We start from the raw sequence: 20,310 nt of genomic DNA on the forward strand, positions 1-20,310 counted from the left end.
GTTTCGGTGACCTATTCATTAAAAGTTATATATTGGGGCAAATTCCATTAGCCATGGTAAATAACCACACTAGGAAAAGGGTGATAGCCTCGGGCTTTTATGCCAGAGATAATAAAATTATAGCATCTTTTTCTCTAAATTTGCAGCTCACACACGTAAACCCACAGTTTCCGGAATAAGTACCCAGAGCTATGGGTTAATGCGTTTGCGGCAACCACGATAAGGGCATTTCTCTCCCTCAGATTTAAGCAGAAATCAACATTAAATGCAGCCTGCAGGCTGTAATTAATTAACCCCAGCAGGCCAGTTAGCCAGTGGTTAATTACCGCTCCTAATTGAATCCAGCCCATAGTATTCCTGTGATGTAAGTACAAGAGATATATGCTGCGGTCCTGTTTTCAACTGCAAAAGCAGCCCCGATAGGCAGAGCAGGAATAAGGGGGAGGGGGGGGGGTCATGGGTGAGTACCCCCTGGGCCCTACTGTCTTAGGGAGTCCCCTGCACAGAACTGATCGGCCCCTGCTCAGGTGCTGCTGTCTAAACTCCGCAGCTGCCAGCAGCAGCTCTCATGGCATCAGCAGAGGCTGGAGATTGTCTAAATCAGTCGCCGTGCTGCCCGAAGGGAGAGAGGTGACAGTGCAGCATGCAGGACACAATGTCGCCGGCATGGGACTCACTGCACTCCTCCTCTGGCAGCGTGGAACCCTCCCTCCAGAGCAGCCTGCCGCTGCAGCGATCCAGTCTGAATTACTCCCATAGTCACATTGCACCATGCGTATGCACCTTTAGTCTGTATGGCAGATGCTTCAAGTAAAAAAATAAGCAGAAAAATTAATAATTTGTCCGTCTTCAGCACTGAGACGGTTAGTAAATTACACTGTAGAGCAATTTTCTGTGCGATGTTACCCACTTTAGAATAGGACCAGCCGGTTTAAGGCACTTTGCTGCTGGTGTGCGGCGGTTTTGCGGGGACTTGATCAGAACGTCCGGCTGTTACGGTGCACACTGGAATCCACTGACGCCACAATCGGTGGGGGGGAACTTGTTGACTCGTTTCTCAGCCTAAGCTCCGTGGCTGTTTCATCAGAGCATATAATTGCTCTAATTTATTAACAGTCTCAGTGCTGATAACGGACAAATTATTCAGTTTTTATATTTTGCTGAAGCATCTGCCTTACAGACTTTGGGCGGGATTCAAATCTTTTCTGCCCCCTCCCGCCCGCACTATTCAAATGTTACTGCCGATGGTCGCGATATCAGCATTTCAGCTCACCACCCCCAGGGATGGCGAGCTGAAATGCGTGAAAAGTGACCCGTTTGGACGCCCAATCGGGACTTTTCACGATCGTGCCCATGTCTTTAGTCGGGTTTAGCTGCTTTACGCGGCTAAACTCGGCTCTTGTGGGCGCGATCAGCGCGAAAATGGGGGTCATTAGAATATCGCCCCGCGATCCCCCGTCACTTTAGACGAGAGATCGGGGGCGATAAAAGATTTTAATCCCGCCCTATAAGTCATTGTTCTTGAACAGTATATTCAGTGTTGTGGTTATATAGTCTAAATTTTACACATGCAAATTAAGTTGCTGTAGAGACAAATTTTAACTGAGGCCAGAATTTTCTTGGGGTGTTTTATATTTTAATAAGCATTGATTTATTTATTAGTACACGCTGTGATTGGACAGCACGTCTTCCTTTTTAAATTTACTATTGGTACTGATTATTGTGGGTCAGCTTCTCTTCTTTTGGAAGTGGCAGTCATTTACCAGTGTGTAACGGTTCACCAAAGAGAGTGAGTAGATAGAATTAGCGCCATCTATGTTTCTTGAAAGCTTTAAGCTCCCTGGTATAGATGATAAATATACGACGACAGTAACATTCTGCTACCACTGTGTTGTGTGTTATTTCTCTACCTCTCTTTTAGGGTGCTGTTGGTAGTGGTGGTGAGGGAGGAATTTATCAAGTGGAGAATGTGCCCATATCAACCAATCATAATTAACCTATAATTTTATAAACTGTACAGGATAAATTACTTCTGGAAGCGGATTAGTTGCTATAGGTAACTTTTCCACATGTCATCTTTAGAAAGTTTGATACAGTACATCTGCCCCTTAGGCTAGAATTCAGTTAGCCATGTTAACGGTTAACACAGGCAATCACGGCCAGCCATAGGTTCTGGCTATTCAAATAAAAAATTGCATTAACTCAATCTTGGCCTCAATGGGATTTAACACATCTTTTTGTTCGCAGCCCCTGAGCTGTTGAAAAAACCTGTTTTAAAAGTTTAAAATGTCAAAACTTGGTTCAAACTTCTGGGACACCCCTCTAATGATAAATGCAAGCTTTTAAAAAGCATAATTTGGCCAATAATAACATTTCATTTTTGGGGTGATAGTCTGCAAAAAATTGAATGGGATAAATTATATGGGACAGGTATATGGGGTGTTTTGTTTTTTTTCTTAGCTTGCAGCTGGGCTTAAATCTGTTTTTTGGCATGTCTTTTCAATGTTGCTTTAGATGAGATTAAAAAAAAAAAAAAAAAAAGCCACACACAGGCATTTTTATACACCCTGAATTCATCCTGCTTTCTCATGTTTCGGCAATACGGTTTCACAAAGCATATCTGAAAAATGCTTTCTGGATGTTCCCCATCTTACCACTGTCTCTGTAGATATTTGCTAATAACAGGTTGGATACAAATCACACATTTACTAACAGGTACATTACCATTACTGACAGTCGACCTGAACTCCGACCCTTCCCACCAGTGTTTAGGGTTTATTCTAGCACCCTGCACCTTACAAAACCTGTGCAGTTCCTCTTTCCTGCCTGGGGTGTCGCTCTCTGCTGCGGTGCTACTCCGCACACTCTGATCTGTAACTCAGTGCTGTGATACAGACCTGTGTGTGCTGAGAAGCACCAGAGTAGAGAGTGACATCCCAGGCAGGAAAGAGTTACTGCATGGATTTTGAAAGGTGCAGGGTGCTAGAATGAACACTAAAGGGCCCTACACATTGGCCGATCCGTCGCCGAGCTGCCCGACGGCAGATACGGCCGACGGGCGACCCGGCGGCGGGGGGGCAGTGACGGGGGGAGTGAAGTTTCTTCACTCCCCCCGTCACGCGGCTCCATTGAAGTGCAGGCAAATATGGACGAGATCGTCCATATTGGCCTGCATGTACAGCCGACGGGGGACCAGCGATGAACGAGCGCGGGGCCGCGCATCGTTCATCGCTGGAGCCTCCACACTGAAAGATATGAACGAGTTCTCGTTCATTTATGAACGAGATCGTTCATATCTTTGGCTGATGTCGACTAGTGTGTAGGGCCTATAAGTGTTAGTGATGTCAGGTCCGGAGAGACCTGGCACCTACTGATCATGCCTGTGATGGGACAACATTCAAAAGTATATAATCAATACAAAAAAGTTGTGTTGGGTTCTGTAAAATAATCCAGTGACACCTCATGTAATTTTAGACCGCATTAATTGTTTTATTATGCAAATCACCATAGCAATGTGTACCACATACTACAATTTGAGACACTTCATTCAGAAAAATAAAAAAGGAGTTTGATTTAATTATGTAGAAAAATACTATACATCATATAAACATTGGACAGGCACTTAACACAAGATGTCCTGAGAAAACAAAATTTGCATGTTTATCAGTTACATAAACCTTTGGAGGGAAAAAAACAAAAACAAAATAGGCTTAATAAAATGTTCGAGTGCTTAAAAAGGAAATTTGGTAGAAATAAAATAAATACAAATGCAGAATGCAATCTTAAATACAATTTCAACTGTAAAGACACAAAACCCTCACAAATAGTCCATAATTTTAAATGTTGAGAACTTCTCACCTACACCCTAATACAATATACTGTAGCACATAGAACAACAGATGTGAGAAAAGGTGAATGTTTGTCATCAAATACTTGCTTACTTATAAAGTGTTTGAGCATTGCATTTAAATTAATATAATAATTTTTTAAATAAATTGGTAATTAAATTAAACGCTGATCTTTTATCCCTAAGAGCTCTGGCTATACTAAAAATACAGAAAACAAATAGTAAGGATCAAGTGTAACCTCAGAAAAGGGGCCCGGGGCACGCTAGGTAGTCCAGCCCAAGGCCTGTATACATACTGTATATTAAAACACAAAATATATGTACATTTACGTTTTGTAAAGAAAACATACTGGGCTCACAGCAATTTGACTGGCTATTTATACCTTTTCAGGAACACGCTACGGTTTGTGAGATTAGGGACAAAAACAAACACAAAAGTATGTATGGTATGAAAGGAGGACAGAGTTTGAAAATTCCATCTAGCAGCGGTCACAAAACAAGACATGGGCGTATATTAGAGATATTGCTTATTACCAACAAGGCACACTGGTGAGAAACACCATTTACCCTAATCTGTAAGCATGCCTGAACACATCCTTTGGATGTAATGTCAACTGATCTAATCAACGTCGCTAAACGAAAACTGTTGCATCTATAAATAGAGAAAAAACATTGTGTGATTATATAGTCGGGACTTTATTGCACTGCAACTCCTACGGAGTTAAGATTTAAGCCTAAAGGGGGGTACACACGGAGCGATAATCTAAGCAATCTGACTAGATTGCTTAGATTTTCAGCAACATCGCTCCGTGTGTAGCCCCCTCGGCGATAGCGATGCGCGGCCCCGCACATCGCTATCGCTGCTGCTAGATTGGCCTGCATGCAGGCCAATCTAGCGGGTCGCTCACTTCACCCGCTGGGTGAAATGAGCGGCCCCCCCGTCTCCCCCCGCACGCTCAGCACAGATCGCGCTGTGCTGAGCGCCAGGAGAGATGTGTGCTGAGCGGTACGCTCAGCACACATCTCTCCCAAATCGGGCCGTGAGTACTGGCCTTTACATAGTTTCCCAACTGCAGCCCTAAATAGTACCATTATCTTTCTGTGATAGCTTCTCTCCTGACACTCCTGCCTCACAAAGCTGTGCCACAATACTGTACAATGGTGAATATTAGCACTGTGTGTGTACTCAGACCTGCAGAGTTCACCCATGCCTTTCTGTATACAAGGCTTTGTGTCTCAAATGTTCTTCCAGGCACTGAATAGCAATGGCATCAACATTCATGTCAAATTTGTTAGCAAATAAGTGGTGCTTTCCCAACATAAACTGCAAGTCACCAGATCCAAAAACACACACTGAACGGACATGAGTCCCGCTGCATGGTGGGTACGGTGCACCCAAGGACACATCTCCTTCCAAGTACTGCCACTTCACAAACCTGGCTATTGAGTTCATGTCAGAAATGTCATACTTCCCATTGGCAGGGACCGATCCTGGCATTTCAGGAAATCTTTGTAATGTGGCCCATACAAATTCATCTGGACTAAAAGTGTCCTCAGACCATTCTAGAAAGGTTCTAATTTTGTCATTTTCCAGGACATAGCTGACAAATGCTCGGCTAACAACAAAATAGGCACTGCCAGAAAACACAGGGACCTGATAGGGTGGTGGCTTTTTGTCGATGTCCGTTTTCTGAACACTTTCACCTATTTGGTAGTGTTTCCGCCACCTGGATTCTTTATGTGGTGGCATCTTCTCAGTTTCTAGGCTGTTTTCGCCCTTCAATGCTTTTAACATTTGCACCATTTCTCGGTTGGTTTTTATTGGAAAGTCCATCCCACAAAGGTTTATTAAGTACTTCCAGTGGGCATTCGCATGGTACAGATCTTTCATGCAGTTGATGTCAGCCTGCACTCGTGACCATGATGCATACACTACATTTTCCAATCGGGTTGCAAGGAAGACATTTTCAAAACAAGCTGCAATTGCCTTCACTGCAGACAGAAAAGATTCCGTAGCTTTTTTGTCAACATGGATACAGTAGTAATTCTGAGGCATATATATTGTGCGCAACAGTCTTTCCAACATGTCAATTTTATGATGAACCACTATTGAATATGCTATAGGGAAGTCACTCTCCTCTTTGCTGAGTGGATATAAAATATATTTGCGGTCCTTGGTAAAAGAGTCGCAGTCTTTTGTCATGTTGATGTAATCATTTTCAGTCAGTTGATGTAGATGCCTCTTGTACTCAACAGTGATCATATTTAATTTGGCATTCTGGATTTCCGCATAGTCTCCGCTTATGATCTTGGTGCAATTCACACGGCTGGTAGGATTCTCCAATACAAGCTCTAGGTTCCTAGGGCCAAAAAATAGAGTTTTGTTGTGGTTTTTAACCACTGTAAGTGTCACTGCAGTGAGGGCAATACAGATAAGAAAGTTTACTCGATTGACTTTACAATTACGTAATTTTCTTCTCAGCATTTCAGAAAAGAATGAAGTACTCCTATCACAGAGAAAAAAAAATAAAAAAAATTAAAAAAAAATCACTGGCTGGTAATTTTTTTTTCTTTTGTGCCAAAGTGTCATCAGATGTAGTTCTGGGATTCTTGGCAGTGGAGACCTAAAACAGAAAAATGAGAACAGTAAAAAAGTTATTTTTTTTTGTTCTGTTAAGCAATTCTTTCCACCCCCCAACCAAGGACAAGAATTTATATTACGAAGTCTGAACATTTTTTCAGCCTTCCACTGCCAACAACGAGCCAATGACTAATACGCAACTGCAACGTCCGCCTGTGCATCCACCCGACATGGGTCCACAAAGCCTGGAAGGGTTCACAGAAGCAGGACAGGCTTTTGCCTCACTGAGGACCATACCACTAAGGCCATCTATAGAGGTTTTCTAAATACAGAAAAAAGAGGTCATAACCCCTTTAGCGAGAGCTTGGAAAGGCTTTTAAATCGCATCACTTTCTTTCTCAGGTATATATATGTTCCTCTGCTAAAGGTCAGTATAGCAATAATGATAGTGTACATAGAATACATTTATAGTGCAGCATAGGTAACTGCAAAGTTGTTTTGGGTAGAGCTCAATACATTATACACAGAGCCGGCCTTAGGCATAGGCAAACTAGGCAAATGCCTAGGGCATTTGGTATGCTTAGGGGCACCAGCAGCTTCTGCTGATTAAAATGATATGCGGCATGCCTATATTCTGTGTGTGACTGCGGCTGTATCTGCATACGAAATGCTACGTTTCAGTGTATTCCTGGAAATCACTGTAATGTAGCATTTCATATGCAGATACAGCAGCAGTCGCACACAGAATATAGGCATGCCGCATATCATTTTAATCAGCAGAAGCTGCTTGTGCATCCTAGCCACATAGTAATGCAAATAAGATGCATTTTCATAAACAAAAGGCGCCAGACGTTAGCAGAGCTGTCAGCTGACTCATGCCAGGCATTTCCTGCAGAACTAGCGGTGGTGCTAGGGGGCACCAGCCAATATCTTGCCTAGGGCATCAAATTGGTTAGGGCCGGCTCTGATTATACATTATCATAGAATCAAGATAACCAGAGATACTGACACAGTCAGACACTTCCATCTTGGTCAGAGTTCAGACTTTTTAAATCTCTTTACAATTTTAGCTATTAACAGATTATATAAATATTACCAATACAAAAGTCCATTGACATGCAACAAAAAAGATCATATACACCTTACTCCATCCTGCATCAGTGGGCAGAACCGAATACAGTATGCCAGTATGTCTGCTATACAGCGTTAATCACTTAACTAATATTTTTTGCAAAAAACGTTCAGAAATACACATACATATATACACACACACATATATATATATATATATACATACATAAACACACACACATACATAAACACATACATACATACATAAACACACATACATACATACATATACACACACACACATATACACACACACATACATATACACACACACACACACACACACATACATACATACACATACATACACTCACTTCTTCAGCAATTTAGAAAAATAAATTGGCAGCACTCAAGGTTTAGATGAACGGCAGCACGGCAGGCACTGGGGGGGGGGGGGAGAGATAAATTTATCAGAGGGACCGGAGAAGCTTCTATTCCTTCAAGTGTTCCCTGAAAACTCACTTATTCGAACAAGCTTATCAATTTCCAGAACCGCTCACATTACCTTCATAAGCTTTCCTATCCATTTATATCACCACTGTACAGTCCGCACACATTCTCTACATATTTTCTCTATTTTCACTTTCCCTTCTTCCTGACCCTTGTTCATTAATGCTGTGTTGTGATATCATGCAACCCACAAAGAACCTTTGCAATCTGCTGGACAACTATGTGATAGATAGCACCTATCCTTGTGTATCCATGCCTATATACCCATAGATTGTAAGCTAGCGAGCAGGGCCTTCCTACCTCTGACTGTTTGTTACTACCCAGTTTTGTCTGATTGTGTCCAGTTGCAAAGCGCAACAGAATTTGCTGCGCTATATAAGAAAGTTAATAAATAATATATTCCTGCAGCCGCACAGCGAGCTTTTTGATTAGTCACCTCAGATGTGACCATGTCCGGGAAAGCTCAGCCTGGTGTGGTCGCATATGATGCGACCATGCCAGACAAGTGGTTAAGCACTGAATAAGAGGCCGAATCACACTTGAAAACAGCTGTATTCAGACTCTGTTGGATCTATGTGGCTTTTACAGTGCCACAGAGAGCTGAAACCCCCATATTCTAAGCCATGTAGCTGCACCGCACCTACACTAGTGAATGCAGCCATCATCACTCATTTGCATCAGCCCTATCCTTAGCGAGACGTCCATCTCACATGTCCAGATGCTTAACTCCGAAAGGCAACAATTCCTTCAGCATGCACACAATAGCCCTAAGTGTGAAAGCTCCGTTGCTACACAGTACTGATGGGTCCTTTGTCAGCCTTGCACACATCGTGGCAGCAACTACTCTCACTCCAAATGGAACCACACTGGTCCACACACAGGCACACTGGTAGCGGCGAATAATCTGTAGTATCCATTTAGCCAAAAGTGAAGATCTGAAAGAATTCCACACTACTGCAACTAGTATGCAGAATGCAGACACGCGAGGGGTACGCCTCTGGTGGGCTTGGTACCATACGTAGCAGTAAAAATAACAGATGCGCCCACTTGTCTCTGAATCATGCACCAGGTGAGCAGCTTGCAGTCACATAGTGTAGCAGGCAGCTCAGAAAAGAGGTGGTTGCGGGGGTGAGGAATGGATATTACACAGCTTATTACGCCAAAGTCATCCAGTTAAGTGTATATTTTTGGTGCGACTTCCTCACAATTTTAGTCTAGTCTCTGATAAGTGTGAACATGATCATCTCACTGTGGGGGTAATTCAGATCTGATCGCTGGGCTGCGATTTTTGCTGCCATGCGATCAGATAGTCGCTGCCTGCAGGGGGAGGGGAAAAGGCTGTGCATGTATGCGTTCGCTTCTGTAGCAGAGCTGCACAAACATCAGTTTGTGCAGTCTCTGCTAGGCCAGGACTTACTCAGCCGCTGCGACGGAATCCTGCTGATCGGGGCCGGAGCTGACGTCAGACACCCTCCCTTCAAACGCTTGGTCCCTCCTGCATTTTTCCGGACACTCCTGGAAAACAGTCAGTTGCCACCCACAAACGGCCCCTTCCTTTCAATCTCCTTGAGAACGCCCGTGTGTTCGGATTTTTCGCACCATCCCGTCCCTAGGCACCGAAGCCTGTTGCTAGTGTGCGATACGCTGGCGCAGTGCGGCTCTAACGCATACGCAGTTCAGATCTGATCGCCTGCTGTTCGAAAATGCACAGCAGCGATCATATCTGAATTACCCCGTGTTTCTTGTGTTCTTATTTTTCTCTGTCATGTTCAGTTTGTTGCCACTTTTCAAATGTGATGCTTTATAAGTGTTGCTGCTGTAAAAGTGTGAAGGGTCTATAGTATTGTAACAAGTTAGAAGTATTAACTTTGCTTCATGTATAGATGCATTTGACACCACAATCTTACCAATCGATTTGGCAGTATCAGCACAGTTCTAGAGTGTATGCTGCTACACCTCGGACATGTGTAGCCTTCATCTCGCTTACACAGTCACACAAAAGGGGTAGGCTATATTAAGTCACCTTAACTAGTATCTTGCATTATTAGTTTCTCCTGAGAATTACTGAACACCTTTCTTAAAATAAATATGGTTGTCCATGAAGAGGGTTTGCCTGCAGTGAGTAAAATGTTTCCATATAGAACAGAATAAAGTGAAAGTCAGGAAAGAAAAAAAACAAACAAACCTGTACATGCTTTTTAAATAAAAAAAATATTGCAAAACAAATGCAAAAATGATACACAAAATTACTGAACATAGCATACATATCACAAGTATACATTGATGGAACCATTGCTTCTATAATCCACACAAAAACCTCTAGAAAATGTCAATGTTTATATGGGATGTGTTCCAAATTGAGAACAGCTGAATGAAAGTCCACCTTTGTTCAAGTGGTACGACACAAAGCCCGCCAGTAGCTTTATGTATGAAAGTCATACTTTATGTTAGCATAATGTTTTCCTGCTCTCCCTTAATACATGCTTTTTATAAAGTGCACAGATACCAGTGTTATTACTATTTCTCTGCATGAAACCCCCCCCCAAAAAAAACAACATCTACGTACATAAGAATGTTTTATATGTGAAACAGCAGTTTCTGAACACACCTCACCCACATGTCTCTCTCGGTGCACATATTACATCTGCCCCACCTGCAGTGCAGCATGTATTTGCTCAGTTGTGTGTTTTTTTTAGCTTTTGCTAACAAACCTGAATCAGCCCCTAATACTGCTTTTACACCAAAGTCCCATGTAAGACCCTGGATTTAGAACACGGGTCCGAGGCAGACCCAGAGCTTACCCTTTTCCCACTGCGGCGCCGTGTACACAGGGGTGCAGTCTCTTGAGGCTTGCACTTGGAGATGTCATCTCCAAGTGCCGGGCGATATGACAGATCGGGATCCCCAGCCTCTGTGCTGCGTGCGGTATCCTTTTTCCTTCACCTGCAATTGCTTCTGTTTGCATAGCAGGGCAGTCCTCAGCAAAGATAGTGTGCACCATGTTCCCCCAAGCTCCCGCGGGACACTGCGGTTTGGGAGGTATAAGCTCTCCGCATGCTGTAATCAGGTCCAGGTTGGATATCCCGGGTTATCCGTTTACACTACCCCTTAACCTGGGTCCTACCCTGCTCACTACCCAGGTTGAATTACCGGGAAACTGGAACCGCAGCAGCCTCTCTCCCCAGCCGACCACACAACAGCAAGGATGAGAAGAGGATGATGCAGCAGCAGCAGTCTCTTCTCTCTCCCTGGCCAAAGTGCCAGTGAAGGTTAAGGGTATTGGGGGGGGGGGGGGGGAGGAGGAGGAGGCTTGCACAGAAACGGGCCCCTCCAACAGGTCAGAGTAAAGAGTACCACCCCCAAACAGTGGCCAGGGAGAAAGATAGGAGGGTGTGTATCTTTGGCACCCCTCTACTGGATCTTACTGTTCTACTGTGAAGCTATATTTCTACCTTCCTGAGTTGCTGTACCTTCTGTTGGAACAAAAGCAGTTCAGTCTCTAGTGGTCGCCTGAGTCTATCTGCAACAGTGATAAAGTGGAACCAGCTTCTAGCTCATTCATCTGGCACAGCCTGTGAAGTGACAGGAGCCGGATGGTTGCTACGTTCAACCTCTCCACTATCTCTCTATGAGGTTTGATACATCTCCTCCGGCCTTACTCATTTTCTCAGCACAGAATATTTCCTATTTGTGTGATTGAAAGAAATCATGCTATTTAATTTGCATAAGTAAAATCCCACATTGGCAACAGACTGAGGAACACTGCCAAACTATAATATAAAGCAGAACAGAAAAGAAAGACTGTTTCTAACAATTCATTTTTCCAGGCATCATTTTTTTAGGTTGTTTCCCTAAGTGGAAAAACCAAACTTAAAACAGAGGTGGTCAAATCCAAGATCTGGGCTACTATCAGTCAATCTGGTACCCACATATACAACACACAAGGGGAGATGTAGCAAACATTGGAGAGAGGGGGAGAAGTTGCCTAAAGCAACAAATCCGCTTCTGTTATTTCATGACATAAAGAGGCCGATTCAATTGTTGCCGGTGCCCCCTGCTGGTTGTTTATCAGAGCTATTCAATTGTTTCTCTGATAGACTACCATTAGCGGCAGCAGTCACGTTTTTCTCAAAGCATGTGCAGGTGCTAGAATAAATGTGTTAAAAAGCGCTTTAGATGGTTTAGCCACTTTGCATGGCTAAACCCGGAGCTGTCAGGCATGTTGACTACTAATTGGCGCCTATTGGAGAAACAATTGAATAGCTCCGATAGACGCCCAACAGCAAAGATGCCCAGCAGGGGCGCCGGCACCAATTTATTCATCATAATGTTCAAACTCTTCTTATTTATATTATACAATATAAACCGGACAAAAACACATACCTATGTAAAGCACAATCACACAAATCAGTCCTGTGAAACTGAGTCCACAAGGTTTTGGACACTGATTAAATAATTTGTGGCAGCTTATATGTGAAAGCTTATAGATTTGTGATGAGCCATGGGCTAGAGGAAAATAAATGTAACATATGAGACAGGCAGAGGAGGGCAGAGTGAATCTAAACTTTTCTTGCGGGGTGCGTGTGTGTGTCTGGGTGTTTCAAGAATTAATTTCCGACTCCTCCCACTTATAGTCATAACTTTCAGAGTGGGCCACTATTCCCCGCTCACCTCTACCACCTACTGTCCCAAGATAATCAAGTAATAACGGAGTAGAGCCCTAGGCAGCCCCTCTGGGGCTAGCAGATCCTCTGTCGGCTGCCAGCTCAGCCAACAGGGGTAAGTAGACTGGGATGAGGCTGCCCTGCAGTCTTCATGCAGCTGCTGTGTGAACAGGAAAATGCAGCTGCAGGTGGACACACACACAAAGAAGAGGGAAAGCCATGGAAGAAAGTGAGAGGAGGTGGGAGGGGAGAGGCAGGCTGTGTGCACCACTCAGCCAGGCACAGATCCAATAGGGCCGTACACCTGTATCGCTGTGTACAGAGATGTGTGCTGAGCGATATAGCACAGACCGCTCAGCGCACATCTCTCCCCCGCTCAGCACAGCGAGATGTGTGCTGAGCGAGGTAGGGGGACGCTCACTTCACCCAACAGTGAAATGAACGGTCTAGATTGCATGCAGGACAATCTAGAATCAGCGATAGCGGCGTGCGGATCGCTTAGAAATTAAGCACAGATCTCTCCGTGTGTACCCCCCTAATGGGGATCAGTGTGATTGCTCACCCCCCTTACAGGCACTGTACGGCATACTCCCCACCCACTCTTGGCAGCACTGGTACTGGAAGCTTGCACTTGGCCAGGACAGGCCCTTATCGGAGCCAGTCTCCAGTCAAGAGTTTCTTAATATATTTGAGAGAACATTTCCATGTGGCAACATTAGGCATAAAATATCACTTCTGCATTTAAAATGGGCTTGTGATAAATATCCCATGGGGAGAGAAAAAAAATAAATAAATAAGAATTTACTCACCGGTAATTCTATTTCTCGTAGTCCGTAGTGGATGCTGGGAACTCCGTAAGGACCATGGGGAATAGCGGCTCCGCAGGAGTCTGGGCACAACTAAAAGAAAGCTTTTAGACTACCTGGTGTGCACTGGCTCCTCCCACTATGACCCTCCTCCAAGCCTCAGTTAGGATACTGTGCCCGGAAGAGCTGACACAATAAGGAAGGATTTTGAATCCCGGGTAAGACTCATACCAGCCACACCAATCACACCGTATAACTCGTGATACCAAAACCAGTATGAAATTTAACTGAGCCTCTCAACAGATGGCTCATAACAATAACCCTTTTGTGAACAACAACTATGTACAAGTATTGCAGACAATCCGCACTTGGGACGGGCGCCCAGCATCCACTACGGACTACGAGAAATAGAATTACCGGTGAGTAAATTCTTATTTTCTCTGACGTCCTAGTGGATGCTGGGAACTCCGTAAGGACCATGGGGATTATACCAAAGCTCCCAAACGGGCGGGAGAGTGCGGATGACTCTGCAGCACCGAATGAGAGAACTCCAGGTCCTCCTCAGCCAGGGGATCAAATTTGTAGAATTTTGCAAAAGTGTTTGCCCCTGACCAAGTAGCAGCTCGGCAAAGTTGTAAAGCCGAGACCCCTCGGGCAGCCGCCCAAGATGAGCCCACCTTCCTTGTAGAATGGGCTTTTACTGATTTAGGATGCGGCAGTCCAGCCGCAGAATGCGCCAGCTGAATTGTGCTACAAATCCAGCGAGCAATAGTCTGCTTAGAAGCAGGAGCACACAGTTTGTTGGGTGCATACAGGATAAATAGCGAGTCAGTTTTCCTGACTCCAGCCGTCCTGGAAACATAAATTTTCAAGGCCCTGACTACGTCCAGTAACTTGGAATCCTCCAAGTCGCTAGTAGCCGCAGGCACTACAAAAGGTTGGTTCAAATGAAAAGCAGATACCACCTTAGGGAGAAACTGGGGACGAGTCCTCAATTCTGCCCTATCCATATGGAAAATCAGATAAGGACTTTTAAATGACAAAGCCGCCAATTCTGATACACGCCTGGCCGAAGCCAAGGCCAATAACATGACCACTTTCCACGTGAGATATTTTAGATCCACGGTCTTTAGTGGCTCAAACCAATGTGATTTTAGGAAATTCAACACCACGTTGAGATCCCAGGGTGCCACTGGAGGCACAAATGGGGGCTGAATATGCAGCACTCCTTTAACAAATGTCTGAACTTCAGGTAGTGAAGCTAGTTCTTTTTGGAAAAAAATCGACAGAGCCGATATCTGTACCTTAATGGAGCCTAATTTTAGGCCCATAGTCACTCCTGCCTGTAGGAAGTGCAGAAATCGACCCAGCTGAAATTCCTCTGTTGGGGCCTTATTGGCCTCACACCAAGCAACATATTTCCGCCATATGCAGTGATAATGTTTAACCGTTACATCTTTCCTGGCTTTAATCAGCGTAGGAATGACATCCTCCGGAATGCCCTTTTCCTTTAGGATCCGGCGTTCAACCGCCATGCCGTCAAACGCAGCCGCGGTAAGTCTTGGAACAGACAGGGCCCCTGCTGCAGCAGGTCCTGTCTGAGCGGCAGAGGCCATGGGTCCTCTGAGATCATCTCTTGAAGTTCCGGGTACCAAGCTCTTCTTGGCCAATCCGGAACCACGAGTATTGTCCTTACTCCTCGTTTTCTTATTATTCTCTCAGTACCTTTGGTATGAGAGGCAGAGGAGGGAACACAAACTGACTGGTACACCCACGGTGTCACTAGAGCGTCCACCGCTATCGCCTGAGGGTCCCTTGACCTGGCGCAATATCTCTCCAGTTTTTTGTTTAGGCGGGACGCCATCATGTCCACCTGTGGCCGTTCCCAACGATTTACAATCAGTGTGAAGACTTCTGGATGAAGTCCCCACTCTCCCGGGTGGAGGTCGTGCCTGCTGAGGAAGTCTGCTTCCCAGTTGTCCACTCCCGGAATGAACACTGCTGACAGTGCTAGCACGTGATTTTCCGCCCATCGGAGAATCCTTGTGGCTTCTGCCATTGCCGTCCTGCTTCTTGTGCCGCCCTGTCGGTTTACATGGGCGACCGCCGTGATGTTGTCTGACTGGATCAGTACCGGCTGGTTTTGAAGCAGGGGTTTTGCCTGACTTAGGGCATTGTAAATGGCCCTTAGTTCTAGAATATTTATGTGCAAGGAAGTTTCCTGACTCGACCATAGTCCTTGGAAGTTTCTTCCCTGAGTGACTGCCCCCCAGCCTCGAAAGCTGGCATCCGTGGTCACCAGGACCCAGTCCTGTATGCCGAATCTGCGGCCCTCTAGGAGATGAGCACTCTGCAGCCACCACAGCAGAGACACCCTGGTTCTTGGAGACAGGGTTATTAGCCGATGCATCTGAAGATGCGATCCGGACCATTGGTCCAACAGGTCCCACTGAAAGATTCTGGCATGGAACCTGCCGAAAGGAATTGCTTCGTAAGAAGCCACCATCTTTCCCAGGACTCGCGTGCAGTGATGCACCGACACCTGTTTTGGTTTCAGGAGGTCTCTGACTAGAGATGACAGCTCCTTGGCTTTCTCCTCCGGGAGAAACACTTTTTTCTGGACACTGTCCAAAATCATTCCCAAGAACAGTAGACGTGACGTCGGAACCAGCTGTGACTTTGGAATATTCAGAATCCAACCGTGCTGGTGTAGCACCTCCTGAGATAGTGCTACTCCTACCAACAACTGCTCCCTGGATCTCGCCTTTATTAGGAGATCGTCCAAGTACGGGATAATTAAAATTCCCTTTTTTCGAAGGAGTATCATCATTTCCGCCATTACCTTGGTAAACACCCTCGGTGCCGTGGACAGTCCAAACGGCAGCGTCTGGAATTGGTAATGGCAATTTTGTACCGCAAATCTGAGGTACTCCTGGTGAGGATGATAAATGGGGACATGCAGGTAAGCATCCTTGATGTCCAGGGATACCATGTAATCCCCCTCGTCCAGGCTTGCAATAACCGCCCTGAGCGATTCCATCTTGAACTTGAACTTTTTTATGTATGTGTTCAAGGATTTAAAATTTAAAATGGGTCTCACCGAACCGTCCGGTTTCGGAACCACAAACAGTGTGGAATAGTAACCCCATCCTTGTTGAAGTAGGGGCACCTTGACTATCACCTGCTGGGAATACAGCTTGTGAATTGCCTCTAGCACAGCCTCCCTGCCTGAGGGAGTCGTTGGCAAGGCAGATTTGAGGAAACGGCGGGGGGGAGACGCCTCGAATTCCAGTTTGTACCCCTGAGATACTACTTGCAAGATCCAGGGATCCACCTGTGAGCGAGCCCACTGATGGCTGAAATTTTTGAGGCGGCCCCCCACCGTACCTGGCTCCGCCTGTGGAGCCCCACCGTCATGCGGTGGACTTGGAAGAAGCGGGGAAGGACTTTTGCTCCTGGGAACCTGCTGTTTGTTGCAGCCTTTTTCCCCTACCTCTGCCTCTGGACAGAAAGGACCCGCCTTTTCCTCGCCTGTTTCTCTGGGTCCGAAAGGACTGTACTTGATAAAACGGCGCTTTTTTTAGGCTGTGAGGGAACCTGGGGTAAAAATGCTGATTTCCCAGCTGTCGCTGTGGAAACTAGGTCTGAGAGACCATCCCCGAATAACTCCTCACCCTTATAAGGCAAAACTTCCATGTGCCTTTTGGAATCTGCATCCCCTGTCCACTGCCGAGTCCATAAGCCTCTCCTAGCAGAAATGGACAATGCACTTATTTTAGATGCCAGCCGGCAGATCTCCCTCTGTGCATCTCTCATGTAGAAGACTGAGTCTTTTATATGCTCTATGGTTAGGAGAACAGTGTCCCTGTCTAAGGTGTCAATATTTTCTGACAGGGAATCTGACCATGCAGCGGCAGCAGTGCACATCCATGCTGACGCAATAGCTGGTCTAAGTATAATGCCTGAGTGTGTATATACAGACTTCAGGATCGCCTCCTGCTTTCTATCCGCAGGCTCCTTTAGAGCGGCCGTATCCGGAGACGGAAGTGCCACCTTTTTAGACAAACGTGTGAGCGCTTTATCCACCCTAGGAGGTGTTTCCCAACGTGCCCTATCCTCTGGCGGGAAAAGGAACGCCATTAGTAATTTTTTAGGGATTACCAATCTTTTATCGGGGAAAGCCCACGCTTCTTCACACACTTCATTTAATTCTTCAGATGGGGGAAAAACTACGGGTAGTTTTTTCTCCCCAAACATAATACCCTTTTTAGTGGTACCTGGGTTTATATCCGAAATGTGTAATACCTCCTTCATTGCCTCAATCATGCAACGAATGGCCCTAGTGGACATTAGATTTGACTCATCGTCGTCGACACTGGTATCAGTATCCGTGTCGACATCTGCGTCTGCCATCTGAGGTAGCGGGCGTTTTAGAGCCCCTGATGGCCTTTGAGACACCTGGGCAGGCACGAGCTGAGAAGCCGGCTGTCCCGCATTTGGCATGTCGTCAAATTTTTTGTGTAAGGAGTCGACACTTGCACGTAATTCCTTCCATAAAACCATCCACTCAGGTGTCTGCCCCGCAGGGGGTGACATCACTTCTATGGGCATCTGCTCCGCCTCCACATAATTTTCCTCATCAAACATGTCGACACAGCCGTACCGACACACCGCACACACACCGGGAATGCTCTAATAGAGGACAGGACCCCACAGAAGCCCTTTGGGGAGACAGAGAGAGAGTATGCCAGCACACACCAGAGCGCTATAAAATGCAGGGACTAACTGAATTATGTCCCCTATAGCTGCTATAATATTTACTGCGCCTAAATTTAGTGCCCCCCCTCTCTTTTTTACCCTTTTCTGTAGTGTAGACTGCAGGGGAGAGCCAGGGAGCTTCCTTCCAGCGGAACTGTGAGGGAAAAATGGCGCCAGTGTGCTGAGAGAGATAGCTCCGCCCCTTTTTCGCAGACTTTTCTCCTGCTTTTTTAAGGATTCTGGCAGGGGTAATTATCACATATATAGCCTCTGGGGCTATATATTGTGATTGTTTTGCCAGCCAAGGTGTTTTTATTGCTGCTCAGGGCGCCCCCCCCCCAGCGCCCTGCACCCTCAGTGACCGGAGTGTGAAGTGTGTATGAGGAGCAATGGCGCACAGCTGCAGTGCTGTGCGCTACCTTGGTGAAGACAGAAGTCTTCATGCCGCCGATTTTCCGGACTTCTTCTTGCTTCTGGCTCTGTAAGGGGGACGGCGGCGCGGCTCCGGGACCGAACACCAAGGCCAGTTCCATGCGGTCGATCCCTCTGGAGCTAATGGTGTCCAGTAGCCTAAGAAGCCCAAGCTAGCTGCAAGCAGGTAGGTTCGCTTCTTCTCCCCTTAGTCCCTCGTTGCAGTGAGCCTGTTGCCAGCAGGTCTCACTGTAAAATAAAAAATCTAAATTATACTTTCTTTCTAAGAGCTCAGGAGAGCCCCTAGTGTGCATCCAGCTCGGCCGGGCACAAAAATCTAACTGAGGCTTGGAGGAGGGTTATAGTGGGATGAGCCAGTGCACACCAGGTAGTCTAAAAGCTTTCTTTTAGTTGTGCCCAGACTCCTGCGGAGCCGCTATTCCCCATGGTCCTTACGGAGTTCCCAGCATCCACTAGGATGTCAGAGAAAAGTGTTTTTATAAAGTCAATGCAAAATCAAGTGATAAACTTGAGGATGTGATTAATTCAAAAGAGATCGTGTCATTATAACATCTTAGAACTTCTGTCTCTGGTCCTTGTTTTGTAGATTCATTATTTTCTAGTGCAATAGTTCACCTCTTCATCAACAGCACCAGTTGAACTTACATCAATAATTTTTGAAAGATAATACGTAGAATAACAGTCATTGTTTCTTCTTTTCCAAACTCTCATAGGTGGATTTACTTGCATATAACAGAAAAGGAAAAGAATATCCCAGTGTGAACTGCTAACATGAGATTACATGGATCTGTCCTAAAACACATGAAAGCAGTGTCAGACTGGGGAATGTAGGGCCCACCAGGGGGAATACAGTGGTAGGGGCCCATGTTTAGGGTGTGGCCAGTCTCTAGAGGGGGTGTGCCAACCGCCACATTGGTATGCCTAACCCAGGCCTGGCCAACCTGTGGCTCTCCAGCTGTTGTGAAACTACACATTCCAGCATGCTCTGCCAGTTGTAGCATTTGCTAATAGCAAAAGTGTAGCAGGGCATGCTGGGACTTGTAGTTTCACAACATCTGGAGAGCCACAGGTTGGCCAAGCCTGGCCTAACCATTTTGCATGGGTTGGTCCCCTAGATAAATATATACAGTAAATACTGTAGTGCATGCATGATAATGTACTAGATTAATAACAGCACAGTCTGGATCCTGATCCCTAGAGTAGGGGGTGGGACCCCATACAGTAGGGCCAACTAGGGGTTTTCCCAGTACCCCTGTGGGCCAGTCCAACCCTGCATGAAAGGTATCATAAAAAGTGCAAACAAGCTTCCTAACAGACCTTATGGTGCCAAGCGCATTAAAATGTCCCTGCGGTTGAAGAAGATGGAGTCTGGGTTGCATGGTCTGCTGTGCCCATATATAAATAAGGACTGAAGCGAGAGAGGTCAGAGCTGGGGATGCCATGTACCACTGCAATCCTTGGTAAATATGCTTTGCATCAGAGCCCAAGGATGGCAAATGCAGTCTATTGCGGGGATTGGTAAATAGGGAGGAGCATCCCTAAAAGGAGATAAATCTGGACAGCATACATTAAAACACTAGGCTTCAAAACCAGAACTGGTAAGCACTAATCACAACAGCTTGACCAGTCCTGAATCAATCA

General features: G+C 45.6%; 1 protein-coding gene across 2 annotated transcripts in view; it reads right to left on the reverse strand.

The window, feature by feature from the left end:
• Positions 1 to 3,465: 3,465 nt before the first annotated feature.
• The window catches only part of GCNT1 (glucosaminyl (N-acetyl) transferase 1), a 110,111-nt gene continuing 93,266 nt past the window's right edge, over positions 3,466 to 20,310 (reverse strand). For both annotated transcript variants that reach the window (XM_063913846.1, XM_063913847.1), the window contains exon 2: positions 3,466 to 6,471. In XM_063913846.1, coding sequence (XP_063769916.1) covers positions 5,049 to 6,332 — 1,284 coding nt within the window. In that variant the 5' untranslated portion in view covers positions 6,333 to 6,471 and the 3' untranslated portion in view covers positions 3,466 to 5,048. The remainder of the gene's footprint in view (positions 6,472 to 20,310) is intronic.

This window comes from Pseudophryne corroboree, chromosome 1 (genome assembly GCF_028390025.1).
Source record: "Pseudophryne corroboree isolate aPseCor3 chromosome 1, aPseCor3.hap2, whole genome shotgun sequence".
Lineage (NCBI taxonomy): Eukaryota > Metazoa > Chordata > Amphibia > Anura > Myobatrachidae > Pseudophryne > Pseudophryne corroboree.